The sequence below is a fragment of the Calonectris borealis genome, chromosome 9 (assembly GCF_964195595.1).
Source record: "Calonectris borealis chromosome 9, bCalBor7.hap1.2, whole genome shotgun sequence".
NCBI lineage: Eukaryota > Metazoa > Chordata > Aves > Procellariiformes > Procellariidae > Calonectris > Calonectris borealis.
In genome coordinates this window covers 28,653,654-28,680,418 of record NC_134320.1, presented here as the reverse complement: position 1 = coordinate 28,680,418, position 26,765 = coordinate 28,653,654, and the positions used below count along the sequence as shown (strand labels likewise).

General features: G+C 40.8%; 1 protein-coding gene across 2 annotated transcripts in view; it reads left to right on the top strand.

Moving 5' to 3' along the window:
• Nucleotides 1-20,954, top strand: part of GMPS (guanine monophosphate synthase) — a 28,865-nt gene extending 7,911 nt beyond the window's left edge. Inside the window, exons 3-16 of one of the 2 annotated variants that reach the window (XM_075157513.1) lie at nt 2,592-2,706; nt 4,318-4,415; nt 5,434-5,537; nt 7,225-7,418; nt 7,723-7,888; nt 9,442-9,593; nt 10,260-10,433; nt 11,679-11,784; nt 12,812-12,927; nt 13,878-14,003; nt 15,116-15,231; nt 16,935-17,065; nt 18,652-18,824; nt 20,402-20,954. In XM_075157513.1, coding sequence (XP_075013614.1) covers nt 2,592-2,706; nt 4,318-4,415; nt 5,434-5,537; nt 7,225-7,418; nt 7,723-7,888; nt 9,442-9,593; nt 10,260-10,433; nt 11,679-11,784; nt 12,812-12,927; nt 13,878-14,003; nt 15,116-15,231; nt 16,935-17,065; nt 18,652-18,824; nt 20,402-20,503 — 1,873 coding nt within the window. In that variant the 3' untranslated portion in view covers nt 20,504-20,954. Of the gene's footprint in view, nt 1-2,591; nt 2,707-4,317; nt 4,416-5,433; nt 5,538-7,224; nt 7,419-7,722; nt 7,889-9,441; nt 9,594-10,259; nt 10,434-11,678; nt 11,785-12,811; nt 12,928-13,877; nt 14,004-15,115; nt 15,232-15,978; nt 16,043-16,934; nt 17,066-18,651; nt 18,825-20,401 lie in introns of those variants that run through there. The other variant, XM_075157514.1, reaches the window with a different exon arrangement.
• Nucleotides 20,955-26,765: the final 5,811 nt, after the last annotated feature.

Genomic DNA, 26,765 nt, shown 5'->3' with positions numbered 1-26,765 from the left:
TGTTGGGTTTGAGGTCTGGGTCATAATACTAATGAAGTTTTGTCTCAGACCTGCGCCGTATTGATGCGGGTTTGTAGTGGGAAGACCTTTTCCTCCTTTCTTTTCACAGTTGAAGGTTTTTCAAAGTCTTGTGATTAGACCTGTTGGACTTGTCATTCCAAATAATTGCTCTCTAAAATGTGGCAAAACCCCTTCATTCAAAAGGTCGCTTCTCAGGGTTAGGGTAGTGGTTTCAGGTTGTCGGTTACCCAGACTGGTCAATAAGCTTTGTGTCCACAGTCTCAGTCAATCATTTGCATCCAGGAAAGCTCAACAAATATTGACGCCAGCCGTTGGGTGCCTTTATTCAGTGACTGCTGTAAAAATGAGCTTGTGGTTTTACTGCCAGATTTTTGTATATATTCCACGTGTCATGGGAATAGTGAGGGTTCCATGTTGCAGCTCGTGCATTGAATGGGCCGAGGAGCTGCGCTTTGGTCTGGGCGAAGGTTTGAGACGGGATGGAACATTTTGCTAAATTGTATTTACATGTTGTGTTTAAAAAGCCAGCTCCTCAATTTTCATAGTTCCAGAACAATCTCTAGAGACAAGCTTCATGTAAACGTGACATAAACGTTAGCAGTTTCCACAAGATCCTGATCCTGGGCCGAGGAGGTGCCGCAGTCGGGGGCTCCCCTGGCGTCGGTCCGAGTTCTGGCACTGTCTGAGCTCTGGCGTGAGCCCTGAGGCTGGGGTATCAATGCGTGCATTTTGCTCTTGGTATTTTGACGTGGTTCCTGATGTGCCTTTAATCCATTGCAAACAGGCTTTTCAAAGGTAGGTCAGGTTGTTTTGGAAGTGGTTTAAGGTAAATCAGAAAAAGATATATTCATACCAGTGCAGGAAGGTATGTAAGAAATTACATGGTGTTGCAGTAAAACTTTCAAAATCTACATCCCATGCTAGTTTTAATTTCTCCTTGACTGTTGAGAAGGTGCAGGTTCCTCTCTTGCCCTCAGCTCATGATTTTATTTTCTTTAATACTTGGGCACATTGGATAGCCTTTCTGTATTCTGTGGGATTTTAATTGGTATGGAAAAAAGCAGATTTTAAAGACTCTACTTTTTGAATAGGACCGTGTATAACTATTTTGACTTCTCGTAAGAATGTCCAATTTGTAGGTGTGGCTATATTTCCTTTAATTAATGTTAAATGGTCGTCTGTACATATGGCACTTAAGCAAATGCTTCTGTACGTGGCATTATTAGAAGCAGTAATACCACCAGGCATTAAGAGTTTTCAGTCTCTTTCTAGCAGCGTCTGAGTTTAGGAAATTCATCACGTCTCCGACTTGAACAGAAGTACCTGTACATGTACAGCAGGTACTAGCTGTCAAGGCTGTTCCGTGTAAAACTACACCTGTGTCAGCTGTACGCTTATTCCAAAGCTCACTTGTAGATCCCGACATACAAAGAAATAAATGCTGCCTCTTCGAATTCGCCAGCCACTGTACCGTGGCTCTGCGGGGTGCCCCCATCCAGCCCTCCGCCTCGTCCCCTGCGTGGCAACGAGGAGCTCGGGCTGGGGGAGGTGGAGGTGGGCTGCTGGGGAGGTCTAGCCGTGCGTCGGCGGGAGCAGGTACCCTGCGTGACTGCGGTGGAGAGGTGGCGTTCGGTACGTGGGCTTGTTACTACACGATTATTTCTGCCGGTGGTACAGGTGTTGTAAGCGCACTGCCCGTTTCTGCTGCTTAAAAATAGAAAAATTCTATTTTGTCAGTACTTGCATGACAAACACTCTAAATAATGCTAGAAGAAAGCTTTATTAGCTGCGATTAATCCTGGGTATGCAACCTCTCTCTCATCCCATTTTTCATTTCTCGCTCTGAATAATGGATTTGATGTTCTCTGCGAAATAAACAGTACGCGAGTCCAAGGTCTGGTACACCCGTGTTCGATCCTGGGTCGAAGCCAAAAAGCATTGCCCAACTGGCTGGTACTTCTGCAGTTCACGACCTTGCAAATCATCATGGTTTGCAAAGGTGTCCCTTCCCCTTTGAAAAGATTTAATTTTCTGTTATAGCGTGAAGTACTAACTTCAAACCATAAATGCTTGCATGTATTGGACTTTTAATTCGCAACCTGTTGCTAATGCCATCTCTCTTTGTAATCGGGGTGGATTAAGGGACATTTTCTCAGCAGCTCTAGAAGTTTGGGAGTCTGTTTTTTGAATGCAACCCCCCTCCAGATGGCACAGACGTCATGAAGTATATATATCTCTTAATGCTAATACTCTGCATTTGATCCTAACCATCTTGCTTCTCTCGTAGTTGACACTTGGCTATGAGGAATTTAAAATGCAGTCACTTTTTATGATGGTTTATATTTGACTTTGTTTAAACTGATGAAATACTTCTCTGGTAAGCTGCTGGTTTTGACAGCTGTAGCATAGCAAAGTTAAGCTATATGTTAGGGTATCTGTGTTAAAATTTATATTAGAATATGTACAGTTCTAAGAGCGTTATGAGACAATGTCAATGTTTAAAGCAAATAAAGAGATTTTAAAGTGAACAATATTTTTGAGTTAATGTTTTCTTTATCTTTTGTCTGCAGAGCTATCATTATATCTGGAGGACCAAACTCTGTGTATGCAGAAGATGCACCATGGTTTGACCCAGCGATATTTACAATAGGAAAACCAGTCCTTGGAATCTGCTATGGCATGCAGGTGCTGTTGAGAGATATGTTTGTCTACAGCAGTCTTCCGGGCCTCATTTCTGATACTAACTGAAGCTAAAGGACCTGCTTTTCAAATATAAGCAGTATGCCACATGTGCAAAAGATGCTTTTAAAGTGCTGATTGGTAAACCGAGCATACTGTGTATTTTTCTCTTGGCTCTGTCATATCAATAGCATAAATGGGTTTTCTTTCTTAAGTGCTGTGAATTGAGTTCCACACTGCCTTTTTTTTGGCACAATAAATATAACCTGGCAGTCATTAACTAATTCTGTCTAGTTGGTATTGGAAAATGTGCCACTCATGTAAACAAGTGAAATAGTTTTTCCCTTTGGTTTTCAAGAGTGGAATGTTTCTAGCATAGTTCTTAAGAGTGCTTAAACCCTGCCCCCCCCCCAAAAAAAAAACCCACTTACTTACCTCAGGACTGACTGGTGATCCTGCAGTGATCTAGTAGATCCAAGCTGAGTGAAGAAACAAACTTCCAAGGAGACAAGGGATGGGTTAGATGCATGACTTCTGCTTGTGCATCTTGTTTCTTTCCAGGGTTAGTGATTTCCTAGGCCTTCAGAGGTGCTGAATAATGGCTGGAAAACTCCTTTAGAAAGGCTGGTAATTACGGAAACAATGTTGGCACTCCCTGTTCTAAAGGGAAATGTGTGTTATATTAAAATATGCCTTAAAATGCCAAGCAAATTGAAAACCGCGTTAGCTAGCCTCAAGCGGGGGAGTTCCTTAAGGCTGACTTCACGGAAATGAATCAAGTGTGTGCGTACTAACGCACTGCTACTTCATTATAAAAGATTGAAATCAGTCAAGCGCAGTAAGTATAATATCAAACTAGGTCTAAAATGAAGCCTTAAATCTCTGAAAATTAAAGTAGTTGGAAGGTGAAACTCTCAAAATATTTTTTAAGTTGCCAGTTATATTTGCAAGGAAAAAAAAAATCTTGAGACTTCTGAAATCTAAAATGCAGATATCCAACTCCCAACGACAAGGTGAGGTTTTAGCAAGAAAAAACCTGGTTGAGAATTGTACTACTCTGATATAGCAAGGATTATTAAGAGTCACAAAAATAACACGAAGGGGATAAACTCAAATTTTTGACTGGTTCTCCAGAGCTGAGGAGCCAGATTTTGAGAAGTTTAAGCCGATCTGAGGGCCCTTAACTAAAGGATAGATAAATCAGATTTTTGTTCAGCAGGTTAACTGTTTTTATGATAACTGGCCTCAGATACTCAGCTGATTTGCAGAGGAGCCATTTATAAGTGCAAATAGATGTACACTATTGAATATGCATTATTTTGCAAATCTTTACCTATTGCCCACTGTTGTGGATTTCTGCTGCTGGTTTGTGCGGCAGCGGTCCCCAGCTCTGCTGGCAGAAGGCCAGCAGAAGGGAACGAGCCCAATACAGAAAAATGATTAATTTTGAAGAGAATTCTTATCATTTTGCAAAATGGTACATTAAATGAGTATAATCATGAAAAACTAGGTTGGTATGTATTGGAGGGCTGGAGCTGTTGTCAGTCATAGGCAGACAGGTATAAAGTGGTACTAGATTGTGTGGTGCTTTTTCATGTAATATTTTTGTTTTGACAGATGATGAATAAGGTATTTGGGGGTACAGTGCACAAGAAGAGTGTTAGAGAAGATGGAGTGTTCAGCATTACTCTGGATAACACATGTTCACTGTTCAGGTACATAGACATTTTAAGTTACCAAAACAATATTGGAAATACCAGTCTGGAAACTGGTGGCTGGATGAGAGGAAGCTTATTTTAAAGAAAATAGTGAAATTGCCCCCATGCTTATCTGATAATTTCTAATAAACTTTTGCAGCTGTGTTCATGAGAAAGCAAGTTACTAATTTAAACAAATACTTAGGCATAACTTCTCAATTGACTCTAGAAATGCAGATATATTTGCTTGGAATATTGTGTAAACCCCTTATTTCAAAGTATAACATCTTCACTGAGACACCATAAAGTGTACCACAACATGAGAATCTTTGTTTTAAACTCTCATATCCTTCTGCTGTGCAGTGCATTACTCTTGTATTGGTTGGCACCCCATCCAATTTTTGAAAGGTAATAGAAAATCTGAAACCATTTGTTTTCTACTGTCCTTTAAAATTGCTTTGTGATGTTTAGTAAAACCAGAATTGGATTTCTTGGTAGTTTGTCAGTGCCTCTCAAGTTCCTTGTAATAATTCTAACAGTTTACTCATACCTGGCCTTCCAATTTTATTAACTTTCCCCTGTGGGGCTACTGCAGAACCTTATACCCTGCCTAAAGTCTGAGGTGCCCAAATTGTCCTGAAAACACTTAGTGTTGAGCAAGAAAACTTCACTTCATTGAAATAAAAAGCAGGACTCTAAGTATCCTGATTGACTCTAGGTGGCTCTACATGTCAAAGAGGGGATACATCAATACTGGCGTGTTTATGAAAAAAAAAAACAAACCCACAACCTTCTGAATTAAGAAAAATTACCTCTTGCGTGAAGGATGTGTTGTACAACAACTTCTGTAGCTTCCAATGGAGGCATCTCGGAGTTGGAGGCGACTGTTTCTGGGAAGGAGATCCTGCATATATTTCAAGTGGGCCTGGTCAGTCGAGATGTGCTTATTTGGATCCCTAAGGGCTTCTGTTGGAAATGCAGGTAGTTAAGTCTTTGTTCTTTTTTTAATTGATTCTAGTTTTTAATCTTTGTTTAGGGGCCTTCAGAAGGAAGAGCTTGTGCTCCTCACTCATGGAGATAGCGTGGATAAAGTAGCTGATGGATTCAAAGTGGTTGCACAGTCTGGGAACATTATAGCAGGTATTTATTTTATACTGAAATTGTCTTTAGATACTGTTTGTTAAAGGAAAGAATTATGGCAGACAGTAGTTAAAACCAAATGGGAACAGAATATCTCTGTTGTTTAGTTGCCAGATAAGTGAATTGTTTTTCATAATTTCTTGTATGTGTTTGCTTGCATGTTGTGCTGTCATGATAATAAAGAAAGGAATAGACATGAAAATGAACGGTCCTCTTTTTAAATTGGTGGTTTAAGGAAGATTTAACTTTATTTTTACAGTTTATGTTATTTTAAAGTATGCATGTGTGTTTCTCTCTGAAATAAAATATTGTGTGCCCTTAAGGCAGGGGAGAGGAAGACGTACTGTAGTGTGCAGTGTGAACGGTGTTTGGTTTTTGCACTGTAATAGTCCAAGTCAAACATTGTTTAATTATCAACGCTTGATTAACTTGTTATTGTAGTTAATATTATTGCATGAATGTTCAACTGAGCAAAAATGTCTGTGCTGAAAGCAGTGTTTCAAACACTACACATAGATTATCACAGAAGAATATAGGACCTTAGAATTTGATTTTTGAAAGCTACTTGAATTATTGAATGCCAAACAGCTGCTTTGAGTCTCTTTCCTAGGAGATGGGTCTTAAGTTTGCTGAGCCACTTAGTAAGATCTCAAGGTATTCACCTGGTTTATTTTAAATCTTTCATTTAAAAAAAAAAAAAGCTTAAGATACTGGTCTTAAATCAGACAGGTAACTAATTTGAGAAAAACTGACCTTTTAAAAGACTTAAAGATGTTTTGTTACAGAAAGATTCTTTCCAAACTACTGTTAAGATTAGACGGAACGTTCATTATTTTCTGGCTTGCCTTCAAAGCAATCTAGAACTCATGCCTACTCAAATTGCTCTAAAATTGTTTTGCGATGTAAAGTTTGCTGCGTCCAGTGTGCAGGCTCCGCCAGAGCTCCGATATCTTTAACCCGGCTGTATGGAGGCTTTAGAAGCAGAGTTGTACCTTTCCTATCCACAACGCTTCCCTGTGCCATTTCCCGTGGGCTCTTACAAAAGCATGTGGCTCCTTGTGCCTAAGCAAGCAAGGAGATGCTGGTAAGATGTAGCCGGGCTTCCAGCAGCAAAAGAAAGTACGGTGACACGGCGTACCTGGGAGTCTAACGCAGGCCAGTGGAATTAGGCAGTTTCCCTGCTGGTTTTTTAATCCCAGTCTGACCAACACTTACTTGGTGCGAGGTGCAGTATTGTGAGCTACTCAAAGTAACCCTCCAGAGACTGTTAAAAAAAAAAAAAAAGAGCGCGGCGGTGCTCACAACCGTACCCCTGTAGGGACACTTGCACAGCTTGACCAGCACAACCCTTTTAACGCGGACGCAGCTGTGCCAACGTGGCTTGGTTGCCTGGTTGTATGAGGTATCATGTGGTCAGGAAAAAATTAATGTAATTGATTTCCTGTTTTCACAATGGTTTTCCTAGGATGTCTGAGTGTTTTCCTTGGTTTCTGAGGGATTGCATGTTCTAGATATGTAATGGTACCCTTGTTCCTAATCTTAACCAGAATCTTTAGTTTTGATTGGTGATTTGTGCCAAAATGTGGCAGAATAAATCACTCAAAGTGTATGCTTGACTTTCTTGGGTATGCGTTTCACTTCCAATATTTTTTTTTTTTGTCATGCTCATTCCTTTGCACCAATGAAGGCATAGCAAATGAATCGAAAAAACTGTATGGAGCACAGTTCCACCCTGAAGTTAGCCTCACAGTGAATGGAAAAATGATCCTGAAGAATTTTCTTTATGATATCGCGGGATGCAGTGGTACCTTTACGGTGGAAAACAGAGAACTTCAGTGCATTCAAGATATCAAAGAGAAAGTGGGCTCATCAAAAGTCCTGGTAAGTAGATTGAATTGAAGCTGAAAGTTTATTTGCAAAAGGCTGACAGAAACACTGACACTTACAGTTACTCAGGTTAATTTGCAAAATGCAGAACTGTGATTTGGGTAATACATTAAACAGGTTTTAGAAAGTTTGCACAATTGGGTCGATACATTGTTGACGTCTTGTTTTCTTCCAAGTCACTGACTATAAGTCAGTAGTGTGTTCTGATCCTCGTAGTTGTATCTTAATTATTTGTTAACACTTTCCCCATAGACAGCTAACTAAATTTTGGTTTTTCTCCTTTTTTCCTCATCCTTAGGTTTTACTCAGTGGCGGTGTGGACTCAACAGTGTGTACTGCTCTCCTGAACCGAGCTTTAAACCGAGATCAGGTCATAGCTGTACACATAGATAATGGATTTATGCGCAAAAGAGAGAGTCAGTCTGTGGAAGAGGCACTCAAAAAACTTGGGATTCAAGTTAAAGGTACCATAATTTTGTTAAATATGCCTGATACTGCCACTAATGATGTGGGCAGTCTCCTAAAATGTACGTTTAGTGTTTTGTTTCATTGATTTGAATTGATCTTCGCAGTTCTGAGACTTTACATAGCAAAGCATGGTTGCTAATTTGGAACAACCTAGGCCTATTCACAAAATTGCGAACCTAAAATATTAAGCCCTACTTACTTGATCGGAGCGTACGTGAACTGACCCATCTCTTCAGTTGTTGCGGTCCGGTATCTGCTGTTGGGGCACAGCAAAGCAGTGGATATGTGCCGCAGTCACTGGTGCTCCGTCACTTTTCTGCTGATGGTTGACTAATCCTTTTCAGCTGCTGCAAAACTCATTTGACTGCAGTTTTCTTCAGTAGCTTGGCTAACAGTCCTCCACTGGGGCTTTATTTCTTGTTCTGGATCTCTTTCTTTTTAAACTGAGCTCATTTGGGTGATTGAATGCTATTATAGCCAAAATTACTTTTTCAAGGCTTTTTTTTTCGCTCTCTTGGCTTCTAAATAGGTACATTTTAGTTGTTTTTGGAGTAGCTTGTTGAGAAGCAATACATTATGAGAGAGCAGACGGTACCTTGTCATGGCTGATGAGAAGGTTTAGAGTTTTTGGTACCTGAAGTACAAGGAGGTCAGAGAAGACAAATTATGTATGTTTGAGTTGTGCAAACAGTGAGAGCTGCTTTATACTGCCCGGCTGATTTATTTCATGAGTAATAGCTGCCCTTTCCTGGGGCTGTGCGTAAGTACCGTTGTCAAGTGATTCTCCTGTGTTTTGGTCAGGAAGCGTGGCACTAGGTGAGCAATGCTTTCCACTAGCCTGGCAGTGTGAAACAGTGCAGGGAGCCTGCGCGTTAGCGTCTTGCAGACTGGGCTGCAATATCCTGATGCAGCAAAGTCTAAGCTTCGTGCTACACACATCTTTTTTTAAATTTATTTATTTTTACTTTTTTTTACTGGAAAAATCTTATTCTTGCACTCTGTAGACCAATAAACCTGGGCTCTGGCAGGCTGCCAGAGTAACAAATTGAGGGAATCCCTTCTCTGCAAATGCTCCTTCTGTAGGTCATGGAGTTCAGTGCTGGTAAAAGATGCCAAAGAGCCTCTTAGCTGATCTCTGCATTGGGAGCCTCTCTAAATTAAGAGGCATAATGTACCATGAGTAAATAGTGCATGATTTAATTTTGGTTGCAGAAAGGCCTCGGGGAAATACCGTCCTGTAAACTATTTAAATAAAGCAAGTAAAGTATAATCTAAGAGGGGAAGCAAGCGCTGAATTTTCACACGGTTGCCTAGCCTCATAATATGAAAAAAATTGCCCTCTAGAGTAGATTAATAAGAGAAGTAAAATGCTTTTGTTACAATTAATTCTTGAGGTATTGAACAGCCCTATTTAATGCAGTTAATAGTCAAAGGACTGGAATGATTTTTATTTTCTTTTTTTAAAGCAATAGAGTGAAACTTTTTTTTTTGCAATCTTGCATAAAAATCTTTACTGGCTTTACCAAAAAATTCCTGTAATTTCATGCAGTGGTGAATGCAGCTCATTCATTCTATAATGGTACAACAACTCTGCCCATCTCGGATGAGGACAGAACTCCACGTAAAAGAATTAGCAAGACCTTAAATATGACTACAAGTCCTGAAGAAAAAAGAAAAATTATTGGTGACACCTTTGTCAAGGTAATGTTTATAATTATTTGTTGGTTGGTTTTTTATTGTTTTGTTTTTTTTTAAAATTATATGATTTCTAGATACATCTTCTATGTCAGACTGTTTTATTGTAAAGCACTATGCACTCAGTGGCATCAGCGGTCTTAAGTTGTGGATGACCTAAGAAGCCATTGGTACGTTACCCTAAGCCTAAAACTTTTGGCAGTCAGTCAGTGGTCACAGCATGATTCACACGCATTGCACTAGATGCACCATCATGTTTAGATACACTATATTGGTTGGCCATTCGTTTCTATTGCATAAACTTCCATGTAATGTTTTTTCACCAAACTGATGGGTAACGTGAATTGGGGCATGCTTCTGTTGCTTTGCTGAAGATAAGCCATTTTCCATCTGTCAGCCATCAGTGTTGGTGATGCAGGGAGAATATAACATTTAACAGGTAGTGATGTTCCTGGTTCCTGTAGTCTGAAACTATTTTTTCCATTTTCTGTTCAACAAAATACGGGGTTATAGGACTATTTCAGTAGTGGCATAGTGTCGTAATTAGTCTTCCTGTTTGTTTGTGCTTTTGCAGCTCAGTAGCGTTTGTTGGACAATCCATTATCTTCCTTTGGACCTTTGACAACCAAGAAGTAGATTGGAACACTTTTCTTTTTTCTTTCCATCTTATAGATTGCCAATGAAGTTATTGGAGAAATGAATCTCAAACCTGAAGAGGTTTTTCTTGCTCAGGGTACCCTCAGACCTGATCTCATTGAAAGTGCTTCCCTTGTTGCAAGTGGCAAAGCTGAAGTCATCAAAACTCATCATAATGACACAGAGCTGATTCGAAAGTTAAGAGAAGAGGTAAATGAAAATGAGGATACTGGTGTATCCTTCTGGTTCTCAGATGTGAAGCTGAGTATCAAAAATGAACAACTTCTATGTTTTGCTAGTGTAACTGTCCCATGTTGATGGGACCCTATGCTGATGAGGCCTTTTAGGTTCTATTGTAATAGACCTGGCACATTATGGATTCAGGCAAGAGCGGTGACAGTGCTTTAGTGAAAAGATAATTGGCTCCTGTTGAGAGAGCGGGCCAAAATTCTCCTTCTCTTGAACTTCTAGTAACATTCAGCACTGCAAGCATAATATTCTCTCTCTTGAGAGAGCATGAGAATAATACATTTAAATGGGTTGAAATTTAGGGATAGCTCCTTCAGGTACCTGCAGGGATGAGTTCTTTTTCTGTTCTTATGCAGCTTCTGCATCACGTTACTAGTAGCCTGATCGGCTGTCTACCAGCAGTACGCTGGTGGCACACAATCTGTTTGCCAGTTGTCAACTTAAGAACCCACAAATCTTTCTGCAATGGCCCAACATGGACATCTATGGATGACAACCAGGAGGTTAAAGATGATACGAGCACGGGAGGTTGAACTGTCTGAAGATAAGCAGCCCAAGTCCTGTCCCTTTGATTGCACTCCCGATCGGTCTGTTTAGTCCAAAGTCCAGAAAAGTTTTTTGAATACCTTTCTCGTGCAGAGCTCTTAACTGTTAGCATATGAAGCAAATGTAGGGGACTGCCCTGTTCTGCCTTTTCTGACATTAGAATGGTAAGTTCTCTGACTGTATTATAAAATAAGAAAGAATCAACACAAGACATCATGTAATAACCCTGTTGGAAGGTGCTCAGTTATTAATAAGTGCCCAACCATAGGAGAGAAAGTAACCGTTACTGACCCACGCTTCTAAAACTGTGCAAAGTATTTTCAAGGCTTTTAGATTGGTTTGAACATCTAGGAAGAGAAGAAAGGTCTGAATTTCTGAAGACAGTCAGAGCAGGCTTGGCCTACAGCTGTATCTACACTGATTGAGCCACTGATACTTCTGGCATGAACTTAAACTTCCTTGTCTTAGCCTCTGTCCTGCAACTGTTTTTACAAAGCCCACATCCACACATTCACATGTACTTTTCTTTCCAGTGTTTCTGCAAGTGTTGGCAGCCGATGCTGTGAAAAGCAGGCCAATTTGACTGCCATAACCTAAGCATTTGAGGCTTTTTGTTTGAATATGTAAGCTGGAGTGTAAATTGCTTTTTCTTTTTTTAAGGGTAAAGTAATAGAACCGCTGAAAGACTTTCACAAAGATGAAGTGCGAGTGCTAGGGAGGGAACTTGGTCTTCCTGAAGAGCTGGTTTCGAGGCATCCCTTCCCAGGTATGAGAGTTGGTCTGTGCTACTTAGTGAAGGGCTATGGATCACATCAGTATTGTTTACAATATACTTAACCTGTAGAATAAATTTATGTTGGAGCATAAATCTTCCCTTCAAACAGGAAAAAATTGATGGATTTATTAGTTTTTACTTAAGCAGGATCTTTTTTCAGGAGAAGAACATTTGAGAGCAGCTTTATTATGTATAGTGATTAAAGGGAAAGTTTTATAATTGAGTTTGCTTTTAGCTGTATTTGTTGCTTTTTAGTTGTATAAGCCAAAGCAGTAATTACCAGTGAAGTGCAGCTGAATGCTGCCTGAGCTGTCAAATGTATCTTACTTGAAATAACGGCCTATAGCTGCCTGCCTTTCTCAGGGGCGTTTGCTGTTTTGAAAATGATCGCGTGGAAAATAACAACAGTTCTCCACCAGAAAACATGTAATATAGTGAAGCCCACATGCTTTTAAGGGGGTTATGTTTTTCTGTCCATGTGTTTTAAAGTTCTCCTGCAGGGTGTGTAGTAGTCACTGGCAGAGCGTGTAGGCTGTACCAGCATCACGTGAAATGCAAGAAGCTGTCTTCAGACACTTCCAGCAAATTAATGTGCTTTTGTATTAAGGAGCTAAAAGGTCAAATAGCCTTCAGGGGTCTTTAAAAACAATGGAGACTCAACTGTATGTTATAACTAACGCTTTCATCCCAGTCGCCTAGCAAAGGGAAGGAGGAGGTTCCTGTTCACTTTGGCTTGCCATCCGCTGCACTTCATTACCGCTAACTGCTGCTTTAAACAACCATCCCATTTAAGGTGTAGGCAAATAATTCTTAAATGTACTGAACAGAAATGTTGTTCCGGAATAAACTGCTTGCGTATTGTTTGTCTTGTAGGGTATTAAAACAATAGAAATATAGGTACAATGGCAAATCATACTGTACTCAATGATTGACTGCTGTTCCAGATGCTGTCACATTTTTAAATGAAAGTCAGCGTTCCTGTTATTTAGTATAATGTTTTTTCAACTTTGCATTGCAGGTCCTGGTCTAGCAATCAGAGTGATCTGTGCTGAAGAGCCTTATGTGTGCAAAGACTTTCCTGAAACAAACAACATTTTGAAAATAGTTGCAGATTTTTCTGCAAGTGTTAAGAAGGTAACAAAATTGCTAAATTCTAACATGCATAGAAGTAGTATGATCATTCTGTAGCGGCCTGCAATGAGGTTTAAGCTGCTAAAAGTTTAAAACTACTTCTGCTCTTTAAGGAGTAATGCATTCCAGTACAACTCACTTGAAGCCATTCAGTATAGTACAGTAGAATTTTTTGCACCATGACTGGTGTAAGTGTTAAGCAATTTCTGGAAAGTGGAGATTTATATACCTTTCAAATAGTAAATAATTTTTGTTTTAGTTAAACTTTGTGCAGATGAGGATTTTTGGAGATTTTTCTCTCCCTGAAATAATTGTAACTTTCTAGATTTACACGCCCTGTCAATCACTGAATGTCTAAATGAAAGTGCAGGAGTGAGGAACTAGGGCTTGCCAGATGTCCTGAACAGAAACTTGACGTTTTTAATCGATGATGTTTAAGTTCTCAATCTCTTAACTGTTACGACCTTCACAGTTGCTGTAAGCTCACTTGAACTAAACTGCAGGGGGCTGGACGTCGTTAGCAGAGGCCTGCTCTAAATCAAAGTCTAAAGCTCAAAACAACTTCTAAAACACTGAAGGGGAGTGTTTCCTTGAAAACCTGTTGAATTGCAGTGTAGTGTAACAGGATATTGCTTTTTTCTATATCTGAAATAAGCAACAAAAATGAAAAGTGTAGCTTTGTGAAAGAGAGAATGAGCGTAGGAAAAGAGCTTCACTTATGGCCTTGGAGAGCTTCAGCTTAAACTACATGCCGTCCAATAAAATAAAACTGCTTTTGCTAAAATTTAGTTGTTAAATGAAAGGTATTTTTAAAGTAGTTCCAAGGGGTAAATGTGGACTAAATTTAAGCAATCAGCTACTTACAATGCAAATGAAATCATTATTTATAAGTTCTGTTTGTGTGCTTGGGGGCTTTATTTAATTAAAAATTATTTTTCTGCATCATTGTACAGCCACATACTTTGCTGCAAAGGGTCAAAGCTTGTACAACTGAAGAAGACCAGGAGAAGCTAATGCAGATTACAAGCCTACATTCACTGAATGCCTTCTTGTTACCAATCAAAACTGTGGGAGTGCAGGTAAATGGGTTAATTCCAGGGATGTTCTGAAAGCTGCTTCCTAGCAGTGTGGCAGGCTGCAGTGAAGCATAATAATTGCTGCTTTAAGACTGAAAATAAAGGACTTGACTCGAGAACATAAACTTCAAGTGACTGTGATACCTATGTTATTGTTGTTTGTCAATACTGGTGTAGTGCAAAGGTGTCAAGACATCTGAATAGACATTTGAGTAAAAGCCAGGTACTGTATTTGAGGATATCACTGCGGTTGAATAGTGCTGGTCACTTACAGGCCGTTTCTTCATGACTTCATAATCTCGTAGTCCTCTGCTGTATTCCTGTTGCCCCCTTTAGGGCTGAGGAGTCCTAGACTAAGCTGGTAAAAAAAAAAAACCCTGCTTCCTACATTTGAACACGCTTGTTGCCCTTTCCTGTACTTTTTCGAATTGTACTATATCCTTATCCTTGTCAGGAAAGGAACCAGAGCAGTGCAGGCTGTTCAGGATACGGGTACACTTGAATCTGTGGAGTGACATAGCATCTTCTTTCCTTTCACTCCTTTGCTAATGCCACCAGAATTTTTGTGGGCTGTCCTTTGTATTTGGTTTGCGTTTCTGTCACCAAACGCTGAGCTGGCACTCTCTTGGAATTGCGTGCAGTAACTTGGAAGATTTCTTTACTGAGCAGTCATAGCTGTAAAGTACCTTTCTTTGCTTTATCAGTATTGAATTACATCTTTTATTATCAGCTGCTTAACCTTGTGTGTCTCTTGTGTAACTCCGTACAGTCAGCTTTTCTTAAATAGCAGTATCATCAGCAGACTTCTACACTTCATCACAGGCTTTCTTCAGATGGTGCCGTCAAAATAACAATACACAATCAAACCCTATGCTCAAGTCACCTTATATGAATCTTTTCATTCTGAAAATTTTCCTTTTATATGCTCTTGTTAGCTCGCAAGATGTCTGTCTTATTCTGTATTTTCTCATTCACTTGGTATCTCTAGCGTACTGTCTGCTAAATGTTAACACAAAGTATGGTCCTGTAACCTACGGGATGAACGGGAAAGTATTGTGAACTATTTTGGCAGCAAACTTTGCGTTCAATTTTTTTTTTTTTTTTTAAATTTATAGGGTGACTGTCGTTCATACAGCTATGTTTGTGGGATCTCTAGTAAAGATGCTCCACACTGGGAGTCTCTTATGTTTCTTGCCAGGCTCATACCACGCATGTGCCACAACATAAACAGGTAAGTATTTTGAATTATCTTTATTTCTAACGATCTACTTAATGTATGGAAGTTTAGCATGCACAAGCATTCTCCTGTTTAATCTATGGTAGAATTTTTTTTGTATGTTGGACAGGTGTATCATACAGAGGTTATAAATACACAATAAATCAAAACATAAGTTTACTTCTGGAATTACTAGCTTGAAAAAGAAATTGATAGCCTATTTCCTTGTTTTTTTTAAGCACTTGATTAGACAACATCCAGTGTAACTTATGCAAAATCTTTTTTGAAAGATTCCAAGCCTGTTGATGAGTTGTGATGTCATGCAGTGTTTTTTTGCTTTGTGTCAAAAAGGGAATTTACGTGGGACTGTCAGTTCTAACGGCACACAGGAAAGCTCCAAAGCTGGGCAGTTCAATCTTAATTGAGCTCTGTTGTGAATATGCATTTTCTAGCTACCTGATTCCATAACTTTTTTAACAGCTGAAGTTGCTTAGATGTTAAATCAGTTCTGGAGAATGCGTATCCTCCTTGCCTGGCTGTAGACTTTCTGACGAAACTGCTTGTAATTGCTAATAGCAAAACTTAATTTTGTCACATAAGTGACGCCTACTGAAAAAGGTATTATTCTTAAAGGCAAGATCTTGAATTGCAAGATACTACTTTAAACTAAATGCAAAGGGAACAAAAGAAGGTATAAAGTCAGGATTGCGTGTGCAATTTCAAAGTATGTGCTGGATTTACAGCATTGCTGTCTTCTTTAAGCTCTTTTGGATTTAGTACTACCCTCCTGAATATACCACATCTCTGGGAGTTCTGCTGTCCCAGGGTCTGTTTTCAGAATCTTTCACTGATGTTTATCGGGACACTGAAGCTGGCAGTTCGAGGAGTGCACTGAAATAGTTGGTCTTCTGCCCAGCTATGCTTGCAGACTTTGTATTACAAACAAAAATAGAGAATGTAAAGCTTGCATATTTTTCTGCTTTGGATTTTAGACAAGTATTCTTGGCTTGTATCTACAGACTGAAATAACGTGTGTGAATATGTCATAGTAAATCCATGTATGAGGCCCGTCAGACAATATTATACTTTGCTTTTTGTTCTGCAACATATAAAATACAATGAATGAGAATTGAAAGATAAAGCTGATGTGACTGGTTTGAATTCAGAAGATATTTTATTACAGATGTACTTATGTAGATTTATAAATTGCCGTGTTGGTGCCCTGTGCTGAAATCACAGCTATTCATTAACAATAAGTTTTACTATTTAATGGTATTTTTTTTGTGGTTTCCTGTTAGGAGAGAAGATAGAAATTGTAAGCACTTATTAAGTAGCTTTCTTAAAATAATCTTAACTTTTACTGACATCAAAGTAAAATTGAAAAAACACCCTTTGTGATACCACCGAGTTAGTATTTCTGGTTTTTTTCAAAGGATTAGTCTCTTCAATAAGTAATATTGGGGATATTGGTAGTCTCTAGCAAACCAAAATAAATTAGTATGTTTGACTTCCAAAGCTACTATGCATGTCACATTTATGGAACATACGCATGAAGTTATATTAAGCTCTTGTTAGTAGCTAAGGAGCAAAATCAGATATTATGCTTTTCTTTCCTAGTTTTATTTTCTCACTGCAATACTAAAGATGCAGTCTTAAGGCAATCTGTTTTATTTTGTGTATGCAAAATGTGTTTTTCTATCATCCTGTTCGTTTTCCAGAGTTGTGTACGTGTTTGGTCCACCGGTCAAAGAACCTCCTACAGATGTCACCCCTACTTTCCTGACAACAGGAGTCCTCAGCACTTTACGTCAAGCTGATTTTGAGGCTCACAATATTCTCAGGGAGTCTGGTAGGTTCTTCGCCTTATCCCATGGATTAGACTCTTGTTTCAAGATCCCTGCAAACCTACCTGGGTATAGTTACAGTGGTACTATCAAAATCTACAAGCTTCTTGAACATCCCATATCCATGGGATGACAGGCAAGAGCCTTTTCTGAAAGTTGTGGAAGCTGATAGCTAAAGGACAGGAATTGCTAGTCTTTCTGCTTGCAGAATTAATTTTAGGGGATTTGGGGGGACTGAGGCTTGCCACTGACACGTCATGAAGCTCTGAGGTGTGGTGCTTCACTGCAGTGCAAACTTCTGCAAAAAGTACTGTTAGCCAGCTGAGAGTCAACCGAATTACTTCTCTTTGCTGATGATCTCGGTCAGCAGTATTTACTTGAAGTAAATAAACTTGACATGGTTTCTAAATCATGTTTGCTTGTGGAAAGAAGGGAGCCCAAATACTAAGTTTCTAATGGTGGTGATGCTCACTACCTGTGGTGGTTTCATATTTCTTAACTTAAAGTAAAAGCTGTATTTGTAAACCCAACCACTTCAGGCTAGCAGACGGTATATCTTCAAACCCTTAACATCCAGGGAGCATGATATGGCACACAGGCAGAGTCTGGCAATATAGTAGTTCTGAGGTTCAGGTTTTTTGGGGTTTTTTTATTTAGTTACATTTGAAGATGTGATCTGTGTGAGAAGCCGTTTATCAGACTTGCCTGTATTTTGTGTAAATCAAGTTACAAAGGATATCTCTTTTTGAAAATACATACTCTGTTTGCAAGGCTGTCTTACCATAATTTGTACAAAAATAGCCTCAAAAGGCTGAGGATAACAGTGTCAATTGTGTTTGTAAAACTGTAGATGCGTCTCGCTAACTTCTGGTGACAGTTGGCTTTGTGTGAGTGAATTGCTCCCAAAAATAAGACTCGAGTTATTTAGTGAAAAAAGACTCCTTGTACCAACAGCTCAAGCCGGTGCAAGCAGCGGGTGAGAGCCTGCACCAGTGTTCTCCCGGCTCTGCAGGCTGCCGCGCACCCGAACCTCAAACTTTCACATCATTTAAACAGTGAAATGAGGGGGTCTGTGTATCGGCTTTCAGAAGGAGATATTTTTTAAAAAAAAAGTGAGAGATGATTGTCTGGAGTTACCTGTCAACCACCAGCAACAGGGATACTTAAGAGCTTTCTTTTAAATATGTCAAAGACACAGAGATACCGGCGAATGGCCCTTTATTGGGCTTGATATGGGGATAGATAAAACCCCATGGTTACGTTAAGTGGGAAGGAAAGTAGATCTTAAATTGCATTCACAGCAAATTACAGGGATGACGGAAATTATCTGGGTTTGTTCTGCATGCCTGCAAACACTGAAGATTATTTCAAGTGGCAATTTGAGTAGTTTTAGTGTATGCACCACTAATCACATAATTGTATAATGATGTTATCTTCCGAGGTGTGGTAGCAGTAGCAACAGGATCCCAGAAGATGTAAATGTAGCTCCTAGTATATAGTTTGAAGTACATGTGGGAAATTCTGTAGAACTGCTATCACGTTTGTGTCTTTAAACCAAATTAAAGCACTTTGTACTGCTATTTTTCTGAAGGTTATGCTGGAAAAATTAGCCAGATGCCAATAATACTGACACCGTTGCATTTTGATCGGGACCCCCTACAGAAACAACCTTCCTGTCAAAGATCTGTGGTTATTCGAACTTTTATTACAAGTGATTTTATGACTGGTATTGCAGCAACTCCTGGTAATGAGGTTCCAGAAGAGGTAATACGGTTTTCAAGTTTCTTTTCAACATGAGCTAGTATTGTAGATGACTCATTTTGACTTTCTTCCCTTTCTCTTGATTGCTTGCCTTGACTTTGATCTTGTTGCAATTTTTTCTCTCTTTAATAGTATTCATTAGGAAGAATATGGTGGTGTTTTGGGGGAAAAAAACTATAACAAAATGAGAAGCTGGCAGATGGGTATGACGAACTTAAAGGCTTTCCAACAGAGTTGAGCCAAAATAGCATCAATTAAAAAAGAAAGAATACCCCAACCATTCCTGGGATTTTGAAGTGGATTTTTTGCATTAGTAATTGGAAATGTCCTGACTTACAGAATTGCCCTTGATTGCCACTTTGATTTTACTGGAACCTGCCGTTTAACATCTCACTGTGCTGTTTCCTATTTAGGAAAGGATTTAGGAGTCAAGTTCAGGCATATTTTTCTGGGAAACTTTATCCATGTCCAGTTTCAAGTGCTTTGTCTCTCTGGGAATGCAGTGTAGATGAAGAACAAGATTGACCTTTTTTTTAAACATACTTTAAAAGCATATAGGCATTGTTTAGTAATTGTATGTAACTGAAGTCTTCTACTTTAAGGCAGCCTATCCGTTTAAAAAGAAATGAGTCAAGGTTAAGTTACCATGTAAACTATTCCATTATATAAAATGAGGATTCATTTGACCTTGAAGTTTGTGTTTTAAAAAAAAAAAAACAACCACAAACGAAACAACCGAACACCATAAAACCTGCAACCAAACAAAAACCCCCCTCCAGTCTTCAAAATGTAAAATGGTCAGTCTAAGACTAGGTAGTAATGTGGTAACAAAACAGTAGAGGTTGTGGAAAATACCTGTAATTATGGGGAAAACAGTCATATTTGATTAAAAATTTTCTGTGTTTTTGCATGGAGAGCAATGCCTTGTGTAATTTATGCTTGCGCTATAAAACAGAATGTCATGTAAGTGGCATTGTTATGAACTGCGGTATTTTTAAGGAAGCTGAACTTCGAAGGATCAGCAAATTCTCATCTAGAATACTTTTGCTAACATGAATTGATTGTGAACTCTGGAGAATACCTCTGAATGGAAACTCTTTCCTTTGGATGCCACTTTCTGGGGTTTTTAACCTTTAAGAGCTCCCTTTTTTGTTTTGAAAGGCGTTTCGCTCAGGCTGTTGCTTTGTGTTTGGTGGTTCAGCTGGAGATGATGGTCTGAGAAAAGTCTGAGAGTGATTGTTAGTAACACAACAGCCTGCGTTCCTGCTGAACTCTCAAGAAATAGTTCTGAAGCTGAAGAGCTGCTGCCTTGAGGGAAGTGTATTGCGATCACACCCTGGTTTATTATCAGTGCCAAAAATCAGCAAGTTCCAAATGTAACTGCAGATATGAAGCTAGAGGTTTTCTTTAAGTTGATTTTATTTCTGAGTTGGTGGTAATATGCTAATAGCTATAGGCTCTTCCTCTCTTGTGTATAACAGAATTAGTGTGAACAAAGTTTTCCTTTTTTAAGCTTTTCTCAGATAGTTTTCATCAGGTCTGGTTTACATCCTTTCTTCTGATTTCCCTCCCCCCAATAGGTTGTGTTAAAAATGGTGTCAGAGATTAAGAAGATTCCTGGCATTTCTCGGGTGATGTATGACTTGACATCAAAGCCACCAGGAACTACGGAGTGGGAGTAATTAACTTTTTTCTATTAAAGTACTGTGTGCAGTCTAAATCATATCAGAAACCATTCCCAGTGTTGACATGCAGTACTGTGAAAGAGTGACTGGAGCTGCTACATCGCATCAGATTCCTCTCCTGGAGCGTAAACGTGCAGTTAAGAGCTGTGCTGGGGATGATAACGAAGTGGGGCTGAGGATTTGTACGGGTAAATAATCATGGCAGCATTGGCGGTGCGCAGACAGATTCCTATTGCTTTTGCCTTTGTCTTACCGATTCTTCCTGTTTTCATGTGTTTTATTGTTAACTGTCATTTCAATGTCTCTTTGTTTTTGTACACTGTGTAAAAAGAGACAGTTTATTTACTTCTACCAAAAGCATTGTTACAGCCTAAAAATGTAAAATGAATTCTTTGTGACCAACTGCTTTTGAACGGATTTATTATAAATAAATATTTTGCCAAATGGAGTAGTGGATACTGTTGAGTTGTGGAATTACTGTGTATCTGTTGTATGCTGTTAAGCTTGTTCTATATTGTTTGACGTATTAGCCCATGGCAATAACGTTGAGCTCCAAGAGAGTAATGCTAAAATATTATGAAACGACCTGTCTGTCTGTCTGTACTCGCTCCCTCTTGCATCGCGCGGTCGGTGTGCGTGTTGGTAACAGACGTGTATACGCAGGTTAACCTTTAGTATACACTTACTGCATGTACGCATATGTCAAATTCCAGACAGTGCAGTATCTTTGGGTGCTTCTGGGGACTCTGGTAGAAGCATAAAAATGGGAGTGAGGTTTGGAAAGCTGTTGCACCAGAGCTGCTGGATCTGCGAATCCTGTTTCCGTCTCAGACGCTTGCGCAACAGTCCCTTCGCAGCCTGCTGCCGATGTGGTTTCGTTATACTTGATGACAGTTTATTTTCTACGCATTTGCTTTTACAGGAATTTTTTTTTGTATGTATTGTACTTAGCTTGATCTTTAAGATCATTATAGTCGTTAGCGTGGAGTCATGGTATCAGAGGTGACTTACCCAATCCGTATAGATCCCTTCCGTCATTTGTATTCTGCTGTTTATGTAGTTAAGTAGGCAATAATTTGCGAGATGGTTACTTTGGACACCTGTGCTTTTCTGATGTGTTGAGGCAAAGCTGTTTCCATCCACCTGAGAATTTTGAGCATGTCCTGCAATTGCTGTCTGTGAAGTAACAGTTAAATTCTGACCTGAGCAGCTTGCTGGGTGCCTGCCAGGTACCTCCGCCGGTGGAACCATAACCGTGTGTTCAGGCTCATCCCTCTTATCCTTTTTTTTTTAGTTTAAGCAGTTGCATTTCATTCAGCTGCAAGATTACCGTAGTTTTATGGGGGTGAAATACTTGTTTTAAACTGTTCAATAACATGGAGTATTTCTTGGCTGTAGCTACTTATATTTCCACTTGCATAGATTTGTGAACTGGAATAATGGTTGAAAGTGTTTGTTCTATATTCTTTTGATGGCACACATTTTCCTGTTTTTACATTTACTGCCTACACATTACGGAAATTTACTTTGATTTCTGCCTATAGGAAATGGCTAACGTGTAAATTTGTTCTTTTGCCTGTGTCACTGAGTGGTGGTTTTTCACTTGGGGAAGGAGATGGAGTGTTACAGCCCTCTGCTCTTTGAAACCCTTTGGGGACACGGGAGAGCAGCAGACCAGTGGGCAAGGAAACTGCCCCCCTCGCAGCCCTGCTCCTGGCAGCTTCTGTAGCCTGGGCAAATTGGTCTTAATCGGTATGTCGGTTGCCCCCTTTATAAAATGGGGGTGGTAATTCTCACCCACATCCATCATAACCTCTTTGAGCCCTTTCGATGAGCTTTTTGTGATGTAAGTGAAGTATTATCAATACGAATGTTCTTTTATTACTGGACTGTGACCTGCAAGAGTTGTTGTTCAAAAACACAGTAAATCGGTGTTTGCTGTGGCGGAATCTATTATAGCATGGGTTCTGTTGAAAACAAATTTTCTGTGTAGCTTATCTCAAAAGAAAGCTCCCTAATGAAATTATGGCCTTAACTTTTTGTCAGAAAAAGCTGAGGACAGTTGTTTTCGTTACTGTGTTGGTATCTCAGACGTAAAGGGTGCAATGACAAGAAATGAATCCTTTTGGTGTGATGCAGAAATCCTTCAGCCTTTTAACGCTATAGCAGTTGTTGCTTATTGTAAGTAGGCTTGCTCTTGCTGCTGCCGCCGCCAGTTTGTGTAACCTTGACAGCAAATAGGCAAAACAGAAGGAATTGCTAAAAAGTAATGCAAAGAATATAGGAATTACGAAAAAGTAATGAATGCAAAGAATATAGGAATTACTAAGAAGTAATGCAAAGAATATAGAGCACCTCTTAAACCTAAACCTTTCTCAGTTTTGACTGAGACACTTAATTGGTGTCCCTGTAAATAAATCTGCAGTATATAGTCCCATAGTTACGATGCGACTCACAAGAAAACTTGCATGGTGATGGTGATGCCCCTTGGGTTGGGGGTTACAGTAACTGTTGCACCTCTGGACCACAAACTTGCAGCATACTTGGGCAGAAGTCTTTCATTCACTGCATGTTGCACACTCGGAAGTCCTTCTTTGGGTCGCATCTTAACTATAGGCATGATGTATACCTGTATTCTGTGTGTATGCTGAAGTTTGACATACACTTTTACCATCTTTTAATCACGGGGGTTGCTTTCATGCCTGTAATGAAATGGAGCTTGATAGCAATTCCTGTGCTCTTTAGGAACATACTTTGGTTTTGGGTTTTTCAAGCCAGAAGGTTGAATATTGAAAATTTTAGGCATAAACTATTGCACTATAATCAAAATGTCTTATCAAAATGAAATTTGTGATCTTCAGCTCTCTTCCCCCTGTTTGACACCTGTGCCATGCATTGTAGACGTGGTGGGTTGTTCTTAGGAAGGTTGGTGTTATCCCAGCGGTTCTTGAGTGTTTTTATGGAATCCATGTGTATCGGACAGCCAGAAGTGGAGAGAAACATAATACTCTGTTCACATTTCTTAAAAAAAAAAAATTCTATATATATTTAGCACCTAGTTTACAAACTAATAACTGTAGCTGCCCTGTACAATTGTTCACCTCGAGTCTTCAGTAAAACATGTCAGCAGTTAGAGGAATTTGTATTGGGGGCATTCCCCATCATTCTCAATTTTTAACATTTTTCTGCTTGTGAAATGATAAAGTACTGTGAGCCTTAATTTTTATCCACAAATAAAAATATTATGTTTGAACATTGGTGTGACTTATTTTTTAGGGCTTACATGTAGAAAACTACATTATAAATGGACTGTCCATTTTGGGTTGAAAAAGCTGTTTTGTGGCAGTTGTGCTTTTTGGCTGTGGACCATCCTGGGGTAAGGAGATGTCCCTGCCGGGGCACGGCTGTCCCTTGCCGTGTCACAGCACAGGACGCCCTGCTGCAGAGTATCGGGGTACTGCGTGGTACTTCTCATGTGTGCTTTTGTACCGTGATACGCTATGGCAAACGTAAGTTCTTCCTAAAAATGTGTCTAGAGCCTTTTCTAGGGCTCTGTTCTAGCAGCCCTGTTAATTAACCTAACCTGGAGATGCCCACACGGACTAGGACAGGCTGCTCTGTCCCTCGGGCTGCTGGTGGCCTGCAGTGTTGTCCTAGTGGGAAGCTCCCCCAGCACCTCCTCGCGTTGGAGTGGCGGTTGGTTTTGTGGCAGACCTCTGCTGCTGGTGGTGAAGTAGGTCACGGTTTCAAGACCGCATGCAAATTTCCCCTCTAAGAAGAAAAAGGCAGCCAAGATAGGAGTTACGAACAAACCCTCCACGTGCAGTCGTAAGGAGCTGCTGTTGTCTGCGGGAGAGAGCGCGGGTGGGCCCCGGTCATTTGTCTTGCTGAAAGATCCTTTCTCGCAGTGCACGAGCTACCCTCCGTAATCAAAGGAAACAAACCTCACAGCCGTGGTTTCGGTATAAATGACTCGGCCTCGAGCGCCGCAGCGGTTCTGGCTCCGCGGGCAGTGCCTGTGCGCGGGCTGCGCCGGGGGCACCGTGGGAGCGGGGTTTGATTGAGCCGCTGCTTTCGATCTGCTCCCTGATCCGTGATGTAAATAAACCCTTATCCCCCAAAGAGTGCAATAGCGAGTTGTTCTTGTCGGCGTCCCCCGGCAGTATTTCTGAGCGGCTGCAGCGCTGCCTCCCTCTCCTGTCGTGCCTCGGCAGCTGGAGCTGCAGCAGTTGCCCCACGCTTGGGGCCCGCGTCCCTTGCAGAGACTGCAGGGCTTGGCTTTTTTGGAGGGATTGTCTTCCTGCAGGGAGTCTTCAAAACAAATGTCTCATTTTGCATGTTTTTCTTCCATAGCTCAGTTGTGATGGAGACTCCGGGGCAAAACCCTCTGTGCAGTTTCCAGCCTTTCAGGAGAGCATTAAGGGATTCCACAGAGGAGCGGCGGGAAGGATCCAAGGTAAGGACAGCGAGTCTTGACTGAGCATCACCCCGAGGCGCTTTGGGAGCCGGGGACGCAGTGGGGTGGTTTTGAGCAAGGCGGTGGCTGCGCCATCGGGCTCGTTGGGAGCCCGGGTGGCAGGAGCAGGGATGCTCCTCGGGTCTCTCCTCCCAGTTCCCGGCAGCAGGGCAGCGGTGCCACCAGCGCATCCCGCCGGCTCTGGGTGCAGCCCCACGTCCACCCAGGGAGCGTGGAGGTGCTCGGGCTCCGTGTTACAGGAACAAACGAGTTAGTGGGAGCAATCCCTCGCAGCGTGAAAGCAGCCGGGGAAAGAATGGTTGCAGAAATGAAGCCAGAATGTTTTTCACAAAACTGTAATTTTCTACAAAAGCTCTTTCAGAAACTTCCCAAAATGAAAAGGAATATGGATTACTGGGGTTTTTTGTTGCAGATTTGGAAGAAGTTTGTTTACCTTTTCAGCACAGGCTGTTCCTGCAACCCTGCACGCTGCAGCATGGTACCCTCTATGCCATGTTGGAGTTTCCCCTACTTTCATTTCCTCAGTTAAAAATACTTAAATTAGTTTTCTGGTGATGTTGTATCAGTTAAGTTACTTTAAATAGCGGGGTACCTGTTTCTGGAGCTGCTGTTCTTGCTTGTGCTGGCTTTATTCAAAGGAATCCTTATTCTTATCTCTCTCTTCCTTCACCTTAGTCCAGTAATGATCTTTCTAATAGAACAAAAAGCTTCTATCTTAAAATGTTTCTACTGCGTTTTACAGTGAACGCAGCTCCAAAGCGAGGTTTATAGCTGTGACTTGGAGGTTGGCTCGGTCGCTGCCGGCTGCAGCCGGGGCCGGGGTTCCCCGCTGCCCGGACGTGCTGCTGCGGTTCCCCAGCGCTTGCCGCGGGGCTGCTCTCGTTTCTGGCTTATTTCCCTGCCGGCTTAGAAGCAGATTGCAAAGAGACTTTGTGCAGTGATGTAATAGCTGTTTGCGACTGACTTTAATGAGATGCAGGCCATTAACCCACTTGGCTAACATGTAAATGCGAAGAAAGCCACACGTAAAGGAGTAAACAGGGATCGTGGAGCACAGGGGCACAGCTAGACCATTCCCACGTCTCTACCTAAAGATCAGATTCAGAGTGCATTGCCACTCTTCCTTCTTAAATTTAATTTCCCGTTGAATTTCATGCATTTTATCACAGCAGAGGAGCTGAGACAAAGTGCTCTTGCTGTCCCAAGGATAACCGCTTCCGTGGAAGTGCGGGGCCGGGCGGTGAGCTGCATCTCATCAAGGGGAGTGCGTTATTTCTGTTTCTTTAATTGCCTGAACGTGAACTGCAGAAAACTGAACCAGTGCTGTAACTTAATTACTTCATTACCAAATGGAATAGTTTTAACATTTGAATGAGTTGGCTGGTTTTTGCACCGTTGATTCCTTTATGGGTTTGCTCGCACTGGTTTTGAAAAGAGCAAAGACGACATCCTAAACTCCTAAAGGTCAGGCAGATGAAAAAAAACCCAACCAAACCCACCCCAGGGCATAACCACACGCTGAAATGTTGATTTTTGTTCCCATAAGCATCATGGAGGAACCAGGCACCAAGTGGGAATTTTGCCAGGAAATATTTCCAGGCCCATTAAAAGCTTTCCTTAGCTGGGGTTTATCCCCTCGCTACACCCCCCTCCACACCACACGGCTCCCAGGGACTGTCCCCCCACTCTGCGGGCGCGTGGGGAGTGGGCTGCGAGCACGGGGGCAGGCTGCCCTCTCCTTTGGAGAGCTGCGGTGCCGGCAGAGCCGCCGAGGGAGGCTGC